At 44.3% G+C, this 22,288-nt stretch overlaps 1 protein-coding gene across 1 annotated transcript; it reads left to right on the top strand.

The window, feature by feature from the left end:
* Nucleotides 1-6,720: 6,720 nt before the first annotated feature.
* On the top strand, nucleotides 6,721-21,829 carry LOC147885351 (cilia- and flagella-associated protein 65-like). The gene is made up of 7 exons (XM_087396916.1): nucleotides 6,721-6,971; nucleotides 7,114-7,269; nucleotides 7,832-8,098; nucleotides 8,350-8,625; nucleotides 17,206-18,599; nucleotides 18,865-19,072; nucleotides 19,245-21,829. The coding sequence occupies exons 1-7, from the start codon at nucleotides 6,864-6,866 to the stop codon at nucleotides 21,810-21,812; spliced, it is 4,977 nt and encodes a 1,658-aa protein (XP_087253042.1). The 5' UTR covers nucleotides 6,721-6,863; the 3' UTR covers nucleotides 21,813-21,829.
* Nucleotides 21,830-22,288: the final 459 nt, after the last annotated feature.

Below are 22,288 nucleotides of genomic sequence, written 5' to 3'. Positions count from 1 at the left end.
AATTTAAGAGGGGAGATTGTGGATAAACAAGTTGATAGGCAACCAAGCATACATTCTACAAGCTTATGAAGTGAAATTTAAGAGGGGATTGAGCATATAAATTGCACTATGTGTATATACAAAAACTTGCATGGAGACCTAGTTAGCAATTTGTATACAACCTTGTATTTTTTGTTTGATTTATGGAATCTACCTATGGATTAAGAAGATCATTTGAGTTATGCTTGTTTATTTCATTTTAGTGTGTTTTGGTAGAAGATGCCAATCAATGTTGGGATGTTAATTCCACATCTTTTTTCAATTCAACTATTTTATTATCAACATGCCTACTTATTCTAGGGATGTTAATATGATATGTCTACTTTCCTATGGTTGCTTCACTATGTGTATTTCATTTCTTGTTTTGTAAAAGAAAGGGGAATAAGAATTGCAAAAAAATGCAAAGGAATGATATTATCCACAAGGGTTGTGTATCTGTAGCATCGACACATTGCAAATAGCGATTTTATCCACAAGGGTTGTGTATCTATAGCATCGATGCATCTATATTATCCACAAGGGTTGTGAAAACCAAAGAGTTGTGTATCTATAGCATTGACACATCTATCTTATCCACAAGGGTTGTGAAAGCCAAAGAGTTGCACATGGATTTTCCAAAAGGGTTCACTAAAGATGGAGAAGGACAAAGGAAAGTCCAAGAGCAATGACCTAACTGAATGAGGCGAGTCAGTGGCAACAAATGAATCAAAGAGATCAATGTGGGATCATGCAAAGGACTAAAGTTGATCCAAATCAACCAAAGCTTCCCAACAAATTCCTCAAAGAAGCTTCATAGACTACAAAGACGTATTCCCCTAGGAATACATAGATTTGAAGGGGTCCCACCAAGCTTGATTCAACACCGAATCCTCCTCATTCAAGATGTGAAACCCATTTGGCAGCAAGGATACCAGATGAACCCCAACTATGCCAAATGAATGAAGGCACAAATCAACCAACTACTCAAGGAAAGGTTCATCTATCATGTTGATCAAAGTGATTGTTTGTTTCCAATCATTATCATATCAAAGAAAAATGGCAATCGTGAGTTTATGTTACTATTAAAAGCTAAATAGATAGACCATCAAAGATCCATTCTTTTTACTTTTCATAGACATCCTAGATAGCATAGCAAGGTTCGATATGTATTCACTCATGGATGGATACAATGAGTACAATCAAATAGCACTGGTCAAAAAGGCTAGGAAAAGACCACCTTCATGATGAATGGGGGGTATATTCAAGCAAAGTGATGCCATTGGGTTGGAGAATGCATTGTCGATGTTTCAACAATTCATGCTAGAAACCTTCCAAGAGTACATTTACAACTTCTCACAATATTCCTAGATGATTTCTCCATCTATAGCACAAAGTGAGTGCATTTGGGATGCTTATGAAAGGTATTCCAAAAATGTAGGGAGACACAAATTTTGCTCAATTCTTATGTGTGTTCTATGTGTTATCAGGGGTGTTTCTAGGAAGGAAGGGTCTTGCTAGGCACACAAGATATCATGTGAGGGCATCATGAGCAAAAAATCCAAGATAGATGCAATACAAAAGATGAAAGAGAAGCAATGTCAAGGAAGGACACTCATTTCATAGGATTTCATAGTTTCTATCGGTGCTTTATCAAAAGTTTGTAGGAGTCATTAAACCACTTCACTAGTTGACAAAAGTAGATACAAAGGTCGAATGGAGCAAAGAACAAAGCAAAGCATTCCATGTCTTACAAGCGAATGCAATCAAGGCGCCGATCCTTTGAAATCTTGCTAGAATTTGATATTCCATTTGCATGTTGATGCACCGAGAATGGCAAATAGGTCCATTTTGGCTTATCCTAAAGGGACCTTTTTCTCAATATACTACATGAGCCAAATGTTCTCATTGGTGGAGATGAACTATTCAACGATCAAGGGGGAAGCCTTGGGGATGGTGTACATTGTACATAAATTGTGGCACTACCTTCTAGGAAACCCATTTGTCTTCTAGGTGGATCATCAATTGTTGTACTTAATCAACAAGATGATCACGAATCCATGGTTGATCCAATGGATTCTATTGCTTTAAGAGTTCAAGTTCAAGGTCATCCACAATCAAAGCTCATCACCTTGTAGAGCTAACAACTTGTCTCACACTAAAGATAAGAAATCTAGTGTGAAAGGATCAGTATTCTCGACACTAACCTCTTTGTAGTGCCGATGTACCTAGATCAACACAAAGAGATCATCCAATATCTCTCAAAGGTGACATTCCTTGAAGATGCAAGCAAGGATGAACATCAAAGGATTGCATTAGCTCATTGGCAGCTACTTGTACAAAAAAGGGGGGGACATGGCCATCTAACCATGCATCCTTTTACAAATAATGCAATTATCACGGAAGAAACCCATCAACGGGTTATAGGTGGACTGCTAAGGTTATAGTTTGAAAGATCCTAAGTGCGAGATTATGATGGAGAATTATTTGCGTGATGTGGTGAAGCACTTGAAAATTGTGATGTGTATCAACAAATAGGAAGGCCAACTTTTGAAGATCAAATGCCATTGCAATCGACCTATCCATGGGGGACATTCCAAAACTAGGGACTAGACTTCATTGGTATGTCCAATATGGCAATACATCTAGCATAAAACAAGTATATCATGGTGGCATTTGACTATGTCATCAAATAGGCTGAAGCGAAGGCCCTCAAGGACGACACAACCTCTAGCACAACAAGGCTCCTATATGAGAATGTCATCTATAGTTGATTCCAGCAAGCATCATTGTTGAATGAGGCATTACAATCGACTACTTGTAGGGGCAGGCATGTTTCCTTTGGTCTTGGGGAGCTTAAGGACTCATCATTGCTGATTGTTATTGTGTGCCCCTTTGCATGGAATGACTTTATTTAGCTATTGTAGGACTCACTGGCCTTGATGCGAGGCTTCTATCAAATGCTTCACTCCAAGGTAGCTCATGAAATCAATTGAGCCCGATGAGGAGTAGCTCATTGAGGGATATTGTGGCCCATCTTTGAATTGTAAGGTGGGTTCAGGTCGAGGATCTTGGCTTCTTTGGCTTTGCCTTCTTTGGCATAGTCTCTTGGGTCTTCATGCCTTGCACTTCAGTGATCGAGTTACAACCATTTTGGTTGTGGGGTGGAGGCTAGAGAGTGCAAGCGGGAGTTTGGAGGCTGTGGAGGCAAAGGAGTCAAAGCTATTGCTTGGCTTGTGAATAATGAACTCAAACTGCCTGTGAAATCACTATTTGAATCAACTACAAAACACCGATTGTGGCAAGTGAAATCTGAACTGTCGATGAAGGTAGAACTACAATATATAATCCAATCTGAATACAATGCTTGTGGAAAATGATGTTGGAAACAACCAAGAGGCTTTACAAGGCTCAAAATGATGTGCACAAATGCAAAAAATAGCCTTATTAAAGGCTTTACAATGTAGAATATATACAAACCCATTTAGGGTTAGGGTTACGACAAACCCTTTCCTTTATAGCACTCTATATGTGTTAGTGATATGTACATGTAATCACATGATGTTTAGCGTGGTCTCTCAACACACCTTTAGAAAGTCCTGGAGCTTGGCCTCTGACTGTAGAGTTAAGAGATGCAAGGCATAAGAAATTCCACGGAGTTGTGGAAGTGATGGCAGAAGATTACCCAGTGGAATCACTATATCTCGGTGGGTACATCAGGGTGATAGGATGACCAGGCAGTTCTTTCAGGCCCCATAGCCCTAGATCAGCTGGCGCACAATTGTAGAGATTGAGAGACTCTAGTGGGCAGATGCACTCAGATCTACAAGAGACCTTGGAGTTGACCTCAGATTTCTATCGTTGCTTGTTCCAGGCTGAGGAGGGGTCTTCGTAGGTTTTGGCAGCCCAAGATTCAGTTTGGGCGCAGATTCTGGAGGTGGACTCTCGGAGTGTGAGCAGCCAGTTAGATGCGCCTTTTTCGGATGCGGAGTTTTGGGAGGCCCTTCAGGCTCTTTCATCCCAAAAGTGCCTCGAGGAGGACAGGCCCTCCCTAGCTTTCTTTAGGTGCTTCTGGGAGTGCATTCATACCCCCCTCCGCTTGGCTTTTTAGGAGATCTTCGACTCTTCGGTCTCTCTCACTTCGACCGTGAGTCGTGGCTGGATATGCCTGATCCCGAAGGGGGGGGATTGCTTGGAGCTAAGACAGTGGAGATCGATCACTCTCCTTGACACTGCGTACAAGATCTTGGTCAAGGTCTTGAGCTTGCGGCTTCGCCCTCACCTAGTGGACATCATCCATGACATTTTGTCCAGGAGTGTAGCATCCTGGACAACATCTTTACTTTCTTGGAGGCACTGGATTGGGCCAGAGGGGAGTCTCAGCCTCTCGCGATTTTGCTTTTGGATTTGGAGAAGGCCTATGACAGAGTGGACTAGTCTTTCTTGGAGGGCACCATGCAAGGGCTTGGCTTTTCAGATAGCTGGATTAGGGGTGTCTCAGCCCTTTATGCAGGTAGTTCGAGCCAGATACTTATTGGTGGCTACAACAAGGGAGGCCTTTTTGCTTTCCCACTTGGTTTGGCAGGGATGCCCCCTTGCTCCTTTCTTATTTCTCTTTGTGGCCGAGGCTCTAGGGTATTTTTTGAGGTCTCAGTCGGCGGGACTCACGGGGATGAGGCTCCCGATTCAGTAGAAGGAGCTTTTGGACTCAGAGTTTGCAGATGACACATCCCTTTTTGTAGAGGGCTCAGCTCGAAGCTTGGCCACAGTTAGGGAGGCCTTGGTAGCGTATTGTCTAGCCTCAGGCTCCAGGATCAACTGGACGATTTCGAGGGGCAGACAACGAGATACCTCAGTTGCCAGGTTGGCTTTGATATTTTAGCAAAGCAACAGATCTCCCCAGTCCTAGAGAGAGTGTTCGGTGCAAGCTTTTGTACTGGAGCTTGGCCAAACTCTCTCTTGCAGGAAGGGCCTTGGTGGCTAACCAGGTCCTCCTTGCTACCGCCTGGTACATCTCGTGTTGGTGTTTTCACAGGGGATGCATGGGACAGCTGAGGCACTTGGTACGCAATTTCCTGTGGGCAGGATCGGATGGCACACGTAACACCCGAGCGAGGGTAGCCTAGCAAACAGTTATCCTGCCCCCGGACCAGGGAGGATTGGGCATCATTGATCCGGAGATGTAGAGCAGATTGTTGGGCAAGTTGGTAGTGAGGGACTTCACTCCAAGTACAGGGCCCTGGAATCTTCTTCTACAACGCAGTCTCCTTCAGAACACCCCCCGCACGGGTGGTCAGTGGCAGCAGTCACACAGATGGCTCTTCTCGGAGGCCCCCCTTACATAGGGAAGGGCTCTCCCTTGATGCAAAGTCTCTAGAGAGTTTTGCATCGATTAGCAGGGGGTCTTATTCGGGCTAGTCCTCAATTTTTGGAGGAGTTTGCACGACAGCCTCTGATTTGGCACCCAAAGGTTCGGGATCAAGAGGGTCGCATGTTGGGACAGAGGTTACACATTGGTTGGACACAGTGGGACAGCGGCCCAGCTCGAACTTTCAAGACATGGACGAGACTCCCGGTTGACGACACAGAGGTATGATTAGAGATCCTCTCACATCTTCGGGGCGTGGGCCCGAGGATGGCAGAGATTGAGGCAGCTATCCCAGAGTCTTGGTGGGTGGGCCTTCAGAGTTTCACACTAGCACCGTGGTTGGGCCAGTTCTCAAGGACAGGGGTACCTCTTTGGATTCAGCTATGCGCCCTCCCTCCCATTCTCAGTTGAGCCCAGTTCTACAATGTGGGTCCAGGTGGACTCTTGCAGTCTCTAACAGATGGAGATCCGGAGATGGATGGAGCCTTTGATCAGTTAGGGTGGCAGAGGGTCAGAGTAGTAGGCCGTCTGGGCAAGGAGCGCTCTCGCATCTCAGATCTGGACGCTGTTCGCTGGCGTTTATGGTTATGGGAGGGTTGTCCCCTCAGTGAGGTACAGTGGGACCCAGGCGAGTGGTTCTGGCCATCCAGAGTAGGCCACTCACGGTGCCCTTGTTCTCTTATACTACACGCATAGGATGCCGCTTGCAGTTGGAGGCGATAGCCTAGACTCCGTCGAGAGAAAGGCATTGGGTAGTGTTGCAAATACCTCGAGAGGTGAAATCTAGAATGTGGACATGCCTTTAGTCCAGTCTCCAATCGCGGAAGATCCTCTACTTTTTCTGGATGATAGTACATGGAGGTCTTCCTGTTGGCCCTTGGTTGGAGCAGATGCGGGTGGATGGCAGTTGCCATAGATGCATCTTCGGAATAGGTTCTAAAAGCCAGGGTGGGGGTCTATACATCTGGCAAATGCCTCGCATGCCAGTTGCTCCTGCCTTTTGGTGATCGATCGGGTCACTCTCAATCCTAGAGTCCCACGCTCCCAAATGGCACCGAGCACATAGAGAGTATAACATTTGTAAATTCTCACCCTCATAAAAGGCCCTAATAAATACTTTCCCTCATTATCACTTAGTTAAGTACTCTTTTTTCAATTGGGGGATTTAAAGCAAGTTCGTTAGTTTCCACATTTTTTAACAACTTAAATTTTAAGTTCGCCTAATGGATATACGATACCGGATAAATTTGCTTGCGAATGTTGACCGGCTCGCAGCGATAAGACGTATGACAAAAGTATAAAGATGATCCTTCGTGAGCAAAGAAAGTTGTCCAGCGGACTTGTCCTTTTTTTCTATTTCGGAGAAGGCAGTTAACTATGTATCATGGCTTTTCTGGAAAAAAAACTATGTATCATGGCTATGTTTCGCTTCAACGTAACGATCCTCTTCACTTTACAACCTTAAAAAACACTCCGAAAGATGGAGGTTGGAATCGAATGCGTCAGCTGTGTAATTTGGAGAAATTGGCAGCCCGGAAGAGAATATCGCAAGTCCTTGTCTATTAAGAATGCAAGCAGAGTAGTGCAGGTAGATTGCTTAATGAAGAGATGGCATCAAAACTGCATTCAAAATTATGAGAGCAAATCTAGTGCTCTCATACAGTTATAAAGTTAGAAAATCGCAAGATCATTATAAATTACCATACAATGATCTAGTACTCTGAATGCAGACTCTACATTGGCAACCCCCAGATTCATGTAGTTTTTCTACACAATATTCCGGTCCACTCAGATTGAATCCTGGAGTCACCGCTGTCATCGGGTTGAACTTCAAGCCCTCAAAGTTAGGGGACTATGAAAGTAAACTCCAGTTTGCTGCAACAAAGGTGAGAGTTTACATCAGACGGAACCGGTCCACCTGTTGAACATGAACGAAGCACACCTGTCCTTTTTTGAAGATATTTTTGTTGATTTCAGGACCATCAATATATTTTCCACTTATAATATCTACTCTGGTTCGCCTGATAATGCCCTGCTCCACAAGAGATTTTGGTCAAGAGAATGTTGAATTAGGCACGTTAGAGGTGGGGTCCTGATATATATATATATATATATAGAGAGAGAGAGAGAGAGAGAGAGAGAGAGAGAGAATCCGTTTGGATATGTCCTGTCCAAAATGTAATGGCTAATTTAAGTACAGAACTTTTGGAGGGGCTGCAGCTCTGAGGGTGAGGTGATGAAAACAATTCTTTTCACCCAAAAAAAGAAATCTACTTTGTTCATGTGATGCCACGAAACCTAGATTACTTAAAATTTAGTCATGTTGTATGTTTCTACTAATATGCTGGAATGTCATCACTAATGCTTTTACAGAGTGAACAGAAATGGCGTACTATCGATACACAAGGCTTCTTTAACTTGCAGTTTGTTTTATGACAAAATTTACAGGGTTTTTTCTCAATAACTTTAAAAGGTGTAGCTTCAACAAGGCGCGTTCACTGTCCTGCTAGGCTAAATTTTGGAGGCTGCATGGTAAATGAAATCACTCAAAAGACATTTCAGTTTAGCAACGCTGGAGATGAAGCTATGCCGTATGAATGGGTTGTTCAGCCACCATTCTCCATATCTCCAAAGGCAGGGTTTTTAATTCCTGGGGAATGTGTATCTGCAAGCTGCAGTTTTATGCCAGGAAAGGCCTGCCCTTACACAGCAGAGGTGGGGGGCTTCAATTCTCAAGAATCCATACATGTTCAATTGCATGCCTTTCTATCTGTCTATCTATCTATTGAGAGACAGACAGAGAGAACCTAACAAGTTTCATTGAATGGTTACATAGAAATTTTTGGTTGCTTTGCAGGTGTACGTTTTTTGTGAATTGACAGCTCATTGAATCATTTGTTTGCACTGTCTGTATTATATTCAGAGAATATCTACTTAACTTATTTCCGATACTGGATTTGATTTAGGCAAACTGTATCATTACTGAGTGTGAAATGTCACATATGAGCTTGAATGGGATCGGGAAGTATCCTTTTTTGCTTCTCTCTCCTCAAGTTCTTGACTTTGGCGAGGTGGTGGTTGGTTCGGCACGAGAGTTAGTTTTCAGTATTGTGAACACATCAGAAGTAATGGTGAGAATCTGCATCAGGATTATTGAAGATTGCATACGACCATCTTTTGGCCTGTTCACGGTCCATCCATCTGAATCTTCAATTCAACCAAATGAGCATTTGCCAATCAAGGTATAGTTTAGAGGTTTGAGTTATTCATTCACTAGTTTGAAAGTCAAAATCTACTAGGTCTGGCACTTTACAGATCTCTGTTTTAAGTCTCTTGGAGAGTGTCAATTCATGCAGAAACTCCTCTTAAATTTTTTGAGTTATTTGAACATGTTTGTGAAGGTTGCATGTGTGCATGTGTCCATTTTTTTTTTGTGTGTGTGTGTGTGAGAGAGAGAGAGAGAGAGTTACCAAAAAAAAAAAAAAAAATTGTGTGTGTGTGTGTGAGAGAGAGAGAGAGAGAGAGAGATTAACGTCTGCAGAAGGCCTCACGGGCCTATGAGACAAAAGTACACATCAAAGAAAACTACTACATTCCGAGGAGAGAGGGAGTACACAGGGCATCTCCTAGAGAGTGCATAAAGCAGCTCTCATAATGATTATAGATCATACCTATGTTCTATTTCTATCATAATGTGACCTTCATTACATCAGTTTAAGACTGTGAGTCTTTGGGCTTAGATTTGAAATCTCGAATCAATGCTTGTCCTTCACGGTAGACTGCCCCTTTTCCTGCTTTCCTGGCTTCTTCTTTGCTTGAGCTAAGTCAGAGTGAGTTCTTCAGATACCCATATGCTCGTGCCCTTCAGCTTATGCGTTTGTTTTAAAATCTTGATCTTTGCGGCCTTGTCACTAATGTAAACTTGTATCTGTATCCCCCTTTGCTGGTTAATTTTGGATCCCATTCCACTTGTGGAATCTTCTCTTTGAGGTAGTCGATTTTGTCTTTTGTGTATGTCCCTGTGATTTGGCAGCCATGTGGTAGTTCGTCCACCCTCCCCCCCTCTCATAAGATGAGCTTGTTAGTCTCTCTGCTTTCCTGTTTTTTCACCTCTTTGTAGAGGTCAGCTTTGTTGACTTTGCTGTTCACATTTTCTGTCATCTCCTGTTTCATTGATTTTACTTGAGTGTTGACAATTTCCTGCACTTTAGAAACCAGCTGTGGTGTCGGTGGGGAAGCATTACACTGGTGAAGCACCTGCTTGATGACTTCTAGCTTTCCTGTTCCCTCCAGATCATGACTTCCTTTCAAGAGCACAAGCCGAATACAGGGGAGCTTCGTTCTCTGATATGTTTTTGTGGCTTGGGGAGGGGTAGGGGAAAAACCTGCAACAAATGAATACAGGGGCTTCACAGTTTCTGGAGTGGGATTGGTTGGTGGAGAGCTATGTGGAACAGCAACAAGGTTCTCAATTCACAGGTTTCGAGGTTCGAGGTTGCAGATATTGCTGGAGGACGATAAGGTTGAAATAGACCGAAGATGCTTGGTACTTTGCTGGATCTGGTTTGTTCCTAGTTTCTGAGGGGGACGGTTGGATGGACCTGTTGGTACATGAGTATATAGAAGACTCCATAGTGTCTTTGACATGGAGCGGTAACTATACTGGTGTTCCAAACAGGATCTGCCAGTTGATTGTGTACGATGCCGAGCAATACCTGTAGATACAAGAGGTGTGGGAACGTGGACCAGATGATGAAGACATCTCTACTTGTTCTAACTTCAAGGGAGCTGACCGGGTGGTTCGTCCATAGGGTCAATGCCCCATCTGTGAGCCCTCAAATAAGGAGAGCAACGAGGCTTGACACCTACATGATAGTGAGCGTAGGGCTACGCCACTTGTGCACAAGATAGAGGGAGTGAAAGTGACTGCCACATAGGTAGCAAACAGGCTATGTCTACATTGCTGCAGACAAGGTAGGAGACATGTGGCAATGTAGACAGCAAATAGCACAGACTAAGTCGGCAGGTCACGTTAGAAATGACCAGGGTTGGCTGGTTGGATGAGTGGTTCGGCCAGTCAGAGGCCTACCAAGCCATATAAAGGCCCCATTGTGGGGGCTATTGTTAGTTTAGTCAAGGTGCAGCCCTCAGCCTGTGTAGGGTAGAGCCCTACACCTACGGTGTGTAGGAGAGTGAATGTGAATGTAGGAGGGAGCAGTAGATAGAACTCTTGAGCAAGCTACTAAAGGCTTTCTACTGCAGAGGGTCAGCAAACAAAGCTCATGGTGTTGCCATACCTTACGTCTTGGCATTTGCTAACAGTGTATTGGAAGAATGGAAGGCTCTTCGCACAGTTTCCTACATCAATCCACTCCCACCACTGGGATCCATTGCAAATATTTTATGGGGACACCCCCATAAATTCAACCTTTGGGAGCCCAAAAGGATGTCCTCCGCACGAGGATCTAAATACCAACCAGAAGCCAAAAACCACTGGTCCATGTGACCCACAATCTTGACTGGCTCAAAACATGCATCCAGGGATGAACACAGATTTCAGATGGTTTGTCATCTCAGAGGAAGTGAAAGGAGGATTGAACAGATTGATGCAGCCTTATTCTTGGACTGGGTCCTTAAAGATGAGAGATGGCATGCTCACGTTAGATGGATCTTAGGTCTTAGACAACACGCACCGTGGATCTTGACTTTGATTCATTGGACAATCGATCCACTTGGCTATCCCAAGGCCACACCCTGTCCCATTTTGACAGTGATTGAAACCAGAATAAAGAAATTCTCTTATACACAAAGCAGCAATGGATGAATTGAAATAAACCAAAAGCACAAGAAGATGGCGACACCACCACAAAAATAAGGGATGCTTTTACCTAGCTTCTCTGGCTTCATTTATACAAAATCATTTGTCCTCTCATCACAGATAGTATTGCCCATGGCTTACAATATCAATGTAATACAAAAACTAGCCTATGGCCACATGATATGCACCGTGTGACACCTCGTACCCTCACACTATCTTCAACCGTCGTCGTAAGATAGATCACCTGTACTTAAGACACAATCACATTAGTAATAACCGATTGAGTGTATCACCAAATTAATTAATCCCAATATAATTGCGGTCATACAATAATCAACACAACATCAATTACACTAGCAACATCATGGAATTACCCACAATATCAACCATCTAGCATGGCAAAACACGAGTTCAGTTAGGCATCCCCAACTAAACCACACAGTTTCCACTAGACCTCCCCTGCGCTTGATGCGGTTCTATGGAGTACTATGCCATAGTCAACAAGACTATAACACTAGGCAAGTGACGTAAGAAACATAATTTCTGTAACATCCCTCTTGCTTGGCTTGCAACTGACCTCAGTTGCATGTTTGACTATAGAAATTGATGAGTTTTGGAAAAGCTCGAAAGAACGGTTCAGTGATCTCTTGGATGATTCTTAAACTTCTGCAAATACTTGACATAAACATTTCCTTTTAATGTTGTAATTTGTTGATTATTCACAATGTAGTTCAGAGGTTCAAGTATCTCTTCTTCATAAACAATCAATCGAGCCTTTTCTTAGACAAGATGTGTAGGCAAAGGTCCATCCCTTAGATGGTTTCAATTAATTGATGTGAAATGCATTGTGGATACTCCAATGATCAGATAGCTCAAACCTACAAGCAAGGTTTGCATTGATTTTTCTGGACAAGTTTAAATAGCCATAAAGTCATGGAGCCTTTTTGAGAACAGGCCATTTTTCAACAGTCTTTAGCCTTCTTTTCTCAATCTTCAAAAGGACATAATCACGTTCTTTTAAGATCATATGCTTTCTTTTCTTATTGGCTTGCTCATTATATTTCTTTTGAGCAAGGCTAATGGCTTCTTTTAACTCTTTGAGGGTATTCTCATAGTTGTTGGGTAAATTCATCCGTTGCCTCAACTCTATGGATTGATCTAGCGATAGGTACAAGTAGGACCTTCCCATAGATTATCTCGTCTTAGGTTGGCTGGGTGTACTTATTTGGCTAGCTGGAATGGAGCGGTTTAGAATAGCTTTGAAAACAGGTGCTTAACATTGTGCTTAAACTAAAGTTGTACAACATTCAATAGTGTCCATGCAAAGCGAACAACCTATCTTCAGAGTTTGCTCCTATGTAACTGGTTCATCTTGGCTTTTGAAGGCTTACTGTAATTATGAATGGTCATTGGTTGTGGTTGTTTTTCAATTTGGCTTTCCAAAAGTTTGAAGATCACTTTAAGTTGCTTAGGTTAGAGATGTGCCAAAAGCTCCCACCCGTTCTCAAGTTTGTGGTTGATGATGGGTTGTTCGTTCTGATCCCATATTATGCTCCCGATGGACAAACCATCATTCCAGCAGTGACACATTTCATTTTGGCACTGGAAATATATACATGTGTTTGTTTAAAAGCTAGAGTTATGTTGCTTGCTTAGAGCCAACACTACTCATGAAAGGGTACACAGATGTACAGCCAACATAGTGCAGATATAAAGGTAGAAACCATGTACAAAATCTTGCCAAAAATATGTACCTACACTTCTAGAAACAATCTCTGAGGTAAAGCGTCTGTTTATTACACCGTCTGATCGAAAACTACTCCTTCTGCAATGTGCCTCTATGTGTAGGCTTCAGTAGCTGCTCAAGGCCGAGCAATGCTGCAAAGTTCTGCTCTGATATGTGCTGCAGACAGAGCTCCTTTCTTAGCACCACCTTATGCTCTCCTATAGGGTTTAGGTCTGTACCTAGGTGTGCTGAGACTCCTAGATCTCTGCCCTTCTGGAACTCCTTCAGTGTGTTGCTGTCTATGGAGCTCCCACTGCTCTTCTCTGCTGCACAGCGATCCACAGGCTGAGCTCCCAAAGAATACCTGAACTGCCTCCTGGGAAGGCCTTTCGTAGGGGCTGGACGCCCCTTAGCGATTGGACGACCTCTTACAGACCGCCTTCTGTTAGCCAGCTCAACAGCCCACAGATTGGGCCGACCCAGTCTGTCTGCTGTCTGTTCAGCCAACCCACTTGTCAGCCTATAAATAGGCCTTTATTGCGCCTTGACCTATGCTGCTCCTGCGCAGCCTGCTGAAACCTTCTGGCTCTTCTCTAGACCCTGCAACTGCCCCGACTCTGGTGTTCCAGTATGATGCTGTACTTGCACAGTCTGCTGCAGCCTGATGCAGCCTCCATGTTTCCTTCTGTACCTGCTGCTGCTGTACATGATCACCAGCACCTGCTGTACCAGTCGCAGCCTTCTGGACTTGTCCTACCCGAGGATCTAGGTGTTGCCCATGTTGCAGCCAGTCTGCTGCCAACATGGCAGCTCTCACTCTACCCTGTCCTCTCATTCTCTCGGTATGTCATCCTCCCCATGTCCTCCTCATATGGGGGCTCACTGTTAGAAAATACCCAACAGAGGGTACGCACAATCCGCTTCCGCACACCATCCTGATACACAGGTCCATCTCTGGTAGCACCACCTGGCACCACCTCCTTCAGCCACGCTCCCACCTTTGAACTCGACTCTCGAGCAATCCAGTCATCACGATCTTCCAGTTGTCCCCCTCATAATGAGTGAACAACCTAGAGTCTTCCAGGCACCATGCTCTGAGGGTCTGTTTCAACCTGTCCTTCCTTTGGCAAGGTCTGCAACCAATGAATATTTCCAGATAACCTGGACCATGAACTCTCGCTGAGTTCTCAAGCAGGTACTCTTCTCGCTTCAGTACTCTTTGTCCATCACCTTCAAAATCTGCGTCCAAGATTGAAGAAGCACCAATATTTCCCCTTCTGCCTTCGAAGAAGGCCAATTCCTTCCACTCTCGTATCACCTGAGACAAATGAAGAGCAGAGTCTCTCCACAGCATGCTATAAAGGCTCAAATGCAAAATATCAAATACATACCAAACTGTTGTACTACTTGAATGTTTGCCCTGAAAGCAAACTCTCATTGAGGCACCCGTGACCCACCAAGCGCCTGTGTAATCCTGTACTATCCCCTTCTGAACTCCAGCATCCATCTGACCATGAGACCCCAAGGCCTTCCATGGAATCCACCCTCGTGTTAGTGTGAACAGCCACGCACTTGGAAGGTACCAAGCGCTCCATGCTGTCCTTCACCTTCACAAAGGCATCTGACTCCTCGTCAACCCACATCTCTATGTCAGACATCCTCACTGTGATTTCTGGATCAATATATCTGACCTCGGTAACACTCGGTGATGTCACCAGGAACAACTCTTTGATTACCACATTTGCTTTGGCCTCTCCCTCTGAATCTGAGTCAGACTCCTTTTTGTTTTTCTGATCCGCCTTTTTCTTTCTGCAGTCCTTTGCAAAATGTCCTGGCGTATCACAGTAGAAGCACTTCTTCTGCTTTCTTTTAGAAGTCCCCTCGTCGTCAGAGTCGTCTTTCTTGGACTTGCCACTGTTAGGCTTGCCCTTTCCTTTGCCAGCAGAATCCTTCGCCAGCATCGCCTTGTCATCCTTGTCCTCGTTGTAGAGCTTCTCCCAAGCTTCCTCCTGTAGCAGTAATGGGCCCAACTCCTCAAACGTCAGCGGTTTGGTCCTCTGTCCTGCTGTCACAGCCGTAACAAAGCTCTTGAAACTCCGAGGCAGTCTCCTCAGTACCATCAAGGCCAATTGGCATGAGTTTGTCTTCTGACCAACTGCTGCCAGCTGATCCCTCACCACGTTGACCTTCGTCAAATGGCTATGTACCGTATCTCCTTCTTCCATATCAAGATTGTAGAGTTGATGCTGAAGAAGCAAAATCCGGGAGGTGTTGTCTGTCTCGTATAGATCTTTCAGGGTGGCCCACGCCTCTACTGATGTCTCGGCCAACTGGATATGTGGAAGAACGGAGTCCGCCGTAGTCCCTATGATTATTGCCAGGGCATGGGCATCTCTGTCTTCCCAAGCTTCAAGCTCCTCTCTGTCTATTGCCATGACTATCTCCCCTTTCCTGTCCACCATGTCCTCCGCCTTCGACTTCACTCCTGTGGTCAGCTTCCACAACTTCCGAGCCACTAAATGACTCCGGATCTTCACTTTCCAGATCAGGTAATTAGTCCCGTCCAATTTCCCAGACTCTCCAAAGTTAGGGATAGCGAAAGAGAGAAAACTGGGGGAGGAGGAAGGGAAAGCAGGGGCTGAAGAGGCTGTGGCGGTCGACATCTCTGTTGTTTATACCACACAGCAAAGTCAACCAAACTTAATTTCAGTAGACTAGAATTCTGAACGCACCTGACTGAACCTGAGTCACCCTCCTTCTTGCAAGGGCACAATCCTCTAGTCATGGAAGTCGATTCCCAAGAGCTTCTGAATCAGGGTCGTCCTTCAGTAAGGTCCCTGCCTTCAGGCTCCCACACCAGTGAGCCTCCTACTTGGGCTCTGATACCATGTTAGAAAATACCCAACAGAGGGTACGCACAGCGGAAGACTTATAGTAATGCCCAGGAGCTCACACAGTGTGCGGTGTGGGTGTGGAATCACAAACTTATTTACTTATGTGCATTCAATAGATGTGCAGACTCATCAATAGACAATGAACCACCAAAATATATATTTCCGTCCAACACTATGGACACAATACAAAAGAGATAGATCCAGAGTCCCACCAATGGTGTGGTCCTCTGATCTTACCACAAGGTCCTTCTCCTATCTGCTGGATATCTCTAGACTCGAGCCCGCATGCTCCACCTCGAGCGTAAGTAGACTTTCCGTCCAAAGATCTCAGCACCTTGCTGCCCTAGTAGACAGCCTAGGCTCAGCCCCAAGTGAGCTCAGTCTGCAGCAACTCTGGCCCTGCTTTGCCTCCTGGATGTAGGCCCAAAGACCAGGCTGCTCCTGCTGCTCCTCTGTCTGCTGACTTGCTGGATGTGAAAAGAGGCCACAAGCCTCTCCTTTTATAGGCCCCAAGGGCCCCTTGAACTAACCGACCAGCCAGCCCTAAATGGGCCGACTGGCTGGTCTGTTTGGGCCAACCAGTCTGCCCCAAAACAGCCCTTTAAGGGCTCACAAAACTAGGGCCCTTTGGCCCACACTTCTAGGGCTTTTGGCCCTCCAAACAAGGCAGGGGCCCAGCCTATATAAGGCATGCCACTGCCCACTGGCAGCCCAATTTGCTGATCCACCAGGCCTGCTGGTTCTGCCCTCTGCCAGGCTCTTTCCAGCCACGTGTCCTGCGCCGTACTGCCCCGTACATCCTGCTAAGTCATCGCACCTTTCATGGGGATCTGTTGCAGTCCGTACGCCTGCCATGAAGCTTTGTCTTGCTAGGCCAGATCCAGGGCTACATGCCCCCGCCATCTTTCCTGCACAAGGTTTTCTTTTCTTGTGAGGTGCTGCCCATGTGGCAGCCCCCCCTCTCTCTCTTCTCTGGGCATCTTCTGCCCTAGGTCTTCCTCCCCCATGCTCTCCTCATATGGGGGCTTACAGATGGGGAGGTGACCTTTCCAACACTCACAAGTGGGGAGGTGACCCTTATATTCCAATAGTGTTTCTATTATGCCTTCAAAACTAAGGGGTTGTACAACTAGAAAAACATGCCCTGTTTGTTGTGTGGGATCAGACTAATACTTAAAACCTTGAAAAATGTACAATTAATGAAAAATAATTTGGTAGAACCTTCTGTGACATCATGCAAGTTTTTTGTTGTGTTTCCATTACCCAAAACACCAGTTAAATTGATGACAGAATGAGGCACGTATTCATTCTATCTTCAAAAAGAAATATTGGCAGTGATGACTTGGATTGGGAAGGTTCATAAACTTGTCATCCACCTATACAGGTTCTGTACAGTCCTCTTTCATCAGGTACCTTTTCAATTGCACAGATAGATGTGAGAACTCCTATGCAATGTGTTGGCTCTTTGACGTGTACTGGCTATGCTCTGCGGCCCCTTGTTTGCATATCAACTTATTTTTTAGATTTTGGAAGTTCACCTCTTGGAAGTAGTAGTTATCATTCACTGTCATTGCACAATACATCGAAAGTCCATGTTAGCTTCCAATTCATGGTTTCAGCTTCAGGGGCATTCCATCTTCAACCTGAAAGAGGAATCATTTTGCCAGGATCCACTATTTCTGTTCACATAGAATTCAGACCAGAGGAGGCTGCAAATTATTACAAACGAGTTGTGTGTATTCTGCAAGATCAGCATCCATTGTACTGTGACCTTGTTGGTTGTTGTTATTTTGATAAAGTTAACTTTCCAACCCTGCAGCGTGATCATGTGATGAAGTGTAGACAGTCTGTGAAGGATGTTGCCAGAAACCTGCCAACAATAGAAACCAGTACCTGTGAATATACATGTTCTGGAGAGGAAGCGAATTGTTTTGCATCCTTAAACACCCTTCCCATGAGTAGCTTTCATGAAAAGGTGTCTGTGAAGCAAAATGCCCCAAGTAGGGAGCAAAACTGTGAAGAAGCAAGGCCTGGCAGCGATGTGCATGAAGCTGACACGCAGATTCCATTTGAGCTTTGTGCAAGTGTATCAGAAGTATCGTCTAGTGAAAACCATGTAAACACTCAAACCCAACTGCCTTCACAGAGGATGGCATTTTCTGAACAAAATTGTACAGCAGATGAAGTATGGGAGGAATACTTCCTGGGAAGAGCTTTGTATCGTGATCCCGTAAAAGTAGAACCCACAGTGTTAGAGTTTGGAGTAGTTTCGCACCTTGAAAAATCAGAAGGAAAACATGTGAATGTGAGCAACAATTCAAACACTGCATTCTTGTGTCGCTGGCACACATCTGAGATCTTTTGGCCACACGATGAAGGTTTTAATTGTAATGTAGACACAGTACTAATTGTGCGAAGCAGAGGACCATGGACCAAGAAGCAGCAAGATGATGTTTTTATGGTCTCACCACAAGCAGCCATCTTACCACCAAATGCCACTGTGACTTTTACAGTCACCTTTGCACCGGATCATGAGAATCAGTTTTATGTGGAGACTTTGGATTTATGTGTTTCACACAGCAGCAAAGAAATATATCCTTTATCACCACCTTGGTCGACAACTATACAAGTTTCAGGAAATAGCTTTCGAATCAAGTCACAGGAATTTTTACCACAGGCACATTTCTTTCCAGCTGAGATTCATTTTGCCCCAACTTTGCAAGGGGTGCCAGTCTACCAAACTGTTGCCCTTCAAAACCAAGGTTGCACTCCCCTACGGTGAGCTGTTACTCTTTGATGTGTAATACCCTGCCATTTCCAAGAGACCTATTCATTGAGGTTCTCAAAATCAACAGGGAGTCTTAGCTTCATTTTAAGGGTCATCTAATTGACTTCATACATATTCAAGAACTATGAGGAATAGATATGTCAGTGCCATAAGAGTAGAACTGAGGGCAAAGTAAAACTATGCAATGTGCATTGTTATCTCTCTTATTCCCAAATTTTCAAATGGTACTAAATTTCTAATGTGTGCTTGAAGCAGGTTTTCTTTCAAGACTAATAACCTGAGTCAAGCCTTCGCAGTTAAGCCATCTGATGGGATTGTTGCAGAGGGAAGCTTCCAATTGATAAGCTTTAAATATAATGACCACAATTTAAGTTCACATGTAGAAAAGCTGACTTGTGTTCTCAATGATTCTCCGAATGAGGAACTGGTGTTAAACTTGATTGCAAGCAGTCATATGCCTCAGGTGACATTCTCAATTGTTGTCCTCTGCAATAAATCCAAGTATAAGACTTAAGAAGATAAAGCATTTAAAAAGAATCTATCACAAACAGTGTGGTCTTTTGAGTCTACTTTTTGGAGGAATCTCTCATAGTTCTGCCATGCACATCCCATCAATTTATTGTTACCTAACCCAGGTAGAATTGGAAAGCGGCAACTCCATCCATTTCAAATGTACCAATGTTGGAGCCCCTGTTGATCGGTCGATGACTTTATCAAATTTATCAGGCGTCTCTGCCTCATTTGATTGGAAGATTCCCAAAGCCTTCGCAAGGATTTTTTCAATCAAGCCCTCCAGTGGGATTATCTTGGGCAAGCAAAAAGTACAGCTTGTTTGCTCTTTTTCCCCAGCCTCTCCAGAATACTACAACGTAAAGGTTTCATGTTTAATTGCATCTTCAGTTGAGAAAGCTGTATACCACAGCCATGGAGTCACAGTCAAGAGGTTGCCTGGTTCTGAGGTGGCTCAGATCTCTGTAGTATTTCATGGAGAAGCAAAAGAAGGTTCTGTGGGCATCGCCCCTCAGCAACTAGATTTGGGGACCCTTATTGTTGGTTTCCCTTATAAAGATAAGTTAATCATTTACAATTCCACGGAGGCCCTCTTAAATTATAAAATGGATTTCAAGTCATTGGAAGACACAAATAAAGAGGATTACATGCTGAAGTTTGATAGCCCCCAAGGAAGCATTCCTTCTCGCTCTTCCAAGGATATTATTGTGACCTTTAAGCCAAAGCGCACTTCAGTCTTCAGCATTCACATTATTTGCAATGTTTCTTCGACCCATCCAGATGAAGCAAAACCTGTACACTTGGATGGAGTACCTCATTGCCTCTTAACTGCTCAGGCAATGTTTCCTTCATTGGCTGTTTGTAGGGCAAGGGGTGAATGTTTTAGTGAAGCACAGATATGGCGCCAACTGCATCTTAATGAGCTAGAAATTATGCTTGCTCAAGCAGAGATCAAGCAGGATATTGGTTTGACTGTTAGCCAAGATTTGTTTGGCCTTGGAACAGCAGTAGAGCATGCGTCCCCTTTTGATTTTTATTTTGGGCGCCGCAATGTAGCTACCAAGCCAACAGTCTTTGAACTTGTTCTGACAACCCGTGGTAGCTTGCCTGTATCATGGAGAATAAGGCTATGGAATGATAAAGAAGTAGATACAGAGAACTGGGTGGAGGAACCAGAACCTACTGACAAGGAAAATCTCTATATGACCATCCGAGAACAAGGGCTTATTCAAATTTTCCCACGAGAGGGACATTTGCATTCAGGAGAACAAGTGTGCATCAAGTTCATGTATAGACACAATGTAGAGGGTGTCCATGTTCTTCCTGCAATTTTGCATATAGAGAATGGACGGGCCTTGCCGTTGAGGTTATGGGGGGAGACTGTGCCCCGAGGTGTTGCAATACTGACATCAGAGGCTGACACGTTCATGCTGAAGCCTGTGCTGGTTGGAGATCTGAATCCACCATTGCAGACATTTGAGCTTCGAAATGATGGAAACTTAGAACTTGTGTACAAGCTCGACTTGACTCCATTAGAAAGCCTCCAGAAAGATAGCTTTGAATTCAAAGTTCTTACATGTTTAAATCCAGTGGGCGTCATACCACCCCATGAGACATTGTTGCTCAACTGGCTTTTCCAACCCATCGAGGCAAAAACATATATAGTATATTTGCAAATTTCAGTGGAACATGGTGAAGGAGCGCTTTTGTTGGTTCAAGGCACTGGCCTCAAGAACAACGTCAGAGAAGGTTCCCAGACACAAGATTCCCATCGGACAGAACCATACTGCTCAGGTTTGCCTGCAACGCTGACGACTGAACATCTGTCGTATAAAGAGATTGCACCATTGTCTTCTTTGGGCAAGCTGGTTGCTATTAAAAATTTGGCTGGCAAGTCCCGAGTTAAGTTCTCCTGGCAATGCAGTTTTGCTACTGAACGGAGCATTTATGGCCATTTCTCAGTGATTCCTTCCCACGGTGTCATCGAGTGTGGCAGAAGTTGCGTCTGCAAAATCACATTCTCTGCAGAAATGCAACCACAGATATTCGAAACCACACTCTATTGTCATGTCCGAGAGATTCCAGTAAGGAGTCTAGCTGAGAAGGATACAGAGACAACTGATCACAGTGATGAAGAAGTGTTTGCAGAGGACGGGAATCGTTTGGGGAGCTATACGTATAACAAAGGGCGAGTGCATGAATGTGCTGTAACAAAGTTAACTGATTCCATTAAGCAAAAGCTTCCCAGACTCGCATTGAGAAAGTATCTCCGATTTCCGTCAAGAACAAAGCCAGGCACGGATGCTGGGGGGTACAGCCAACAGGAAGGGGTGCTGTACTTGACTGTGTCTGCTTCCATTGACTCAGCGGAACCAAACACGGTCAGCTCTGAGGAAGGCAACACCGAGGGGGGGCAGGACGGGAGAATAGAAGAGCAATTACTGCTGGAAATGCTGCGGCAGGCGATGCAAGAGGGGGGTGAGGCTGGGTGGGGGGGGGGTGTGGAATCGCAGGGGGCGATGTTCTTCGAGCAGTTTCAAAGATCGCAACAAGAGCTCACCAGTTCAGAGACATCCCAACGGACGACACGGATATCCCGCATTGCAGAACACGTGGATGTGTTTGAGCTGGCCAAGTTGATGCTGGATTTCATGCTCTTCGACCTTCTCAAGGACCTCCACGACGCCGAATGAAAAAAATTGCCATGCAATAGTTGGTATGGGAGCCAATCTTGATAAGTCAATTGTTCACCCTTCTTCTTTGCACTCCAATATGATTTTGAACGATTTTGGATGTTTGCTTTTGTCTCTTTGAGTGGTTCTCAAGATTTATAATGCACAAATTTACTATACATCTTAGCAACTTCATATGCTAATTATTTTTTCACAAGTATAACAAGGAAGTCAATTCAAGGTCTTTTGCATGCTCATAAAGTAAGATGCAATGGATGTAGGGGTTCGCATAATAAGAATACATTCGACTTAACAAATTGATCCTATCAAATAATGACTTACCTTTAAGCTACCTTTAAAAAATCTTTTGGAAAATGGGCTTTGTAGCTTTCAAATTTACACGATATACAAAACAAAGAGTTATGCTTTTTGCACACAATATAGTATGTACAAACAAAAGTAGAACTACCTTCTCCACCTACATGTTCTTGCATGGT

This window comes from Dipteris shenzhenensis, chromosome 25 (assembly GCF_047967505.1).
Source record: "Dipteris shenzhenensis isolate YYH24624 ecotype China chromosome 25, Dip_SZ_1.0, whole genome shotgun sequence".
Classification (NCBI taxonomy): Eukaryota; Viridiplantae; Streptophyta; class Polypodiopsida; order Gleicheniales; family Dipteridaceae; genus Dipteris; species Dipteris shenzhenensis.
The sequence above is the reverse complement of the archived record's forward strand: the minus strand, read 5'-3'. Positions and strand labels throughout refer to the sequence as shown.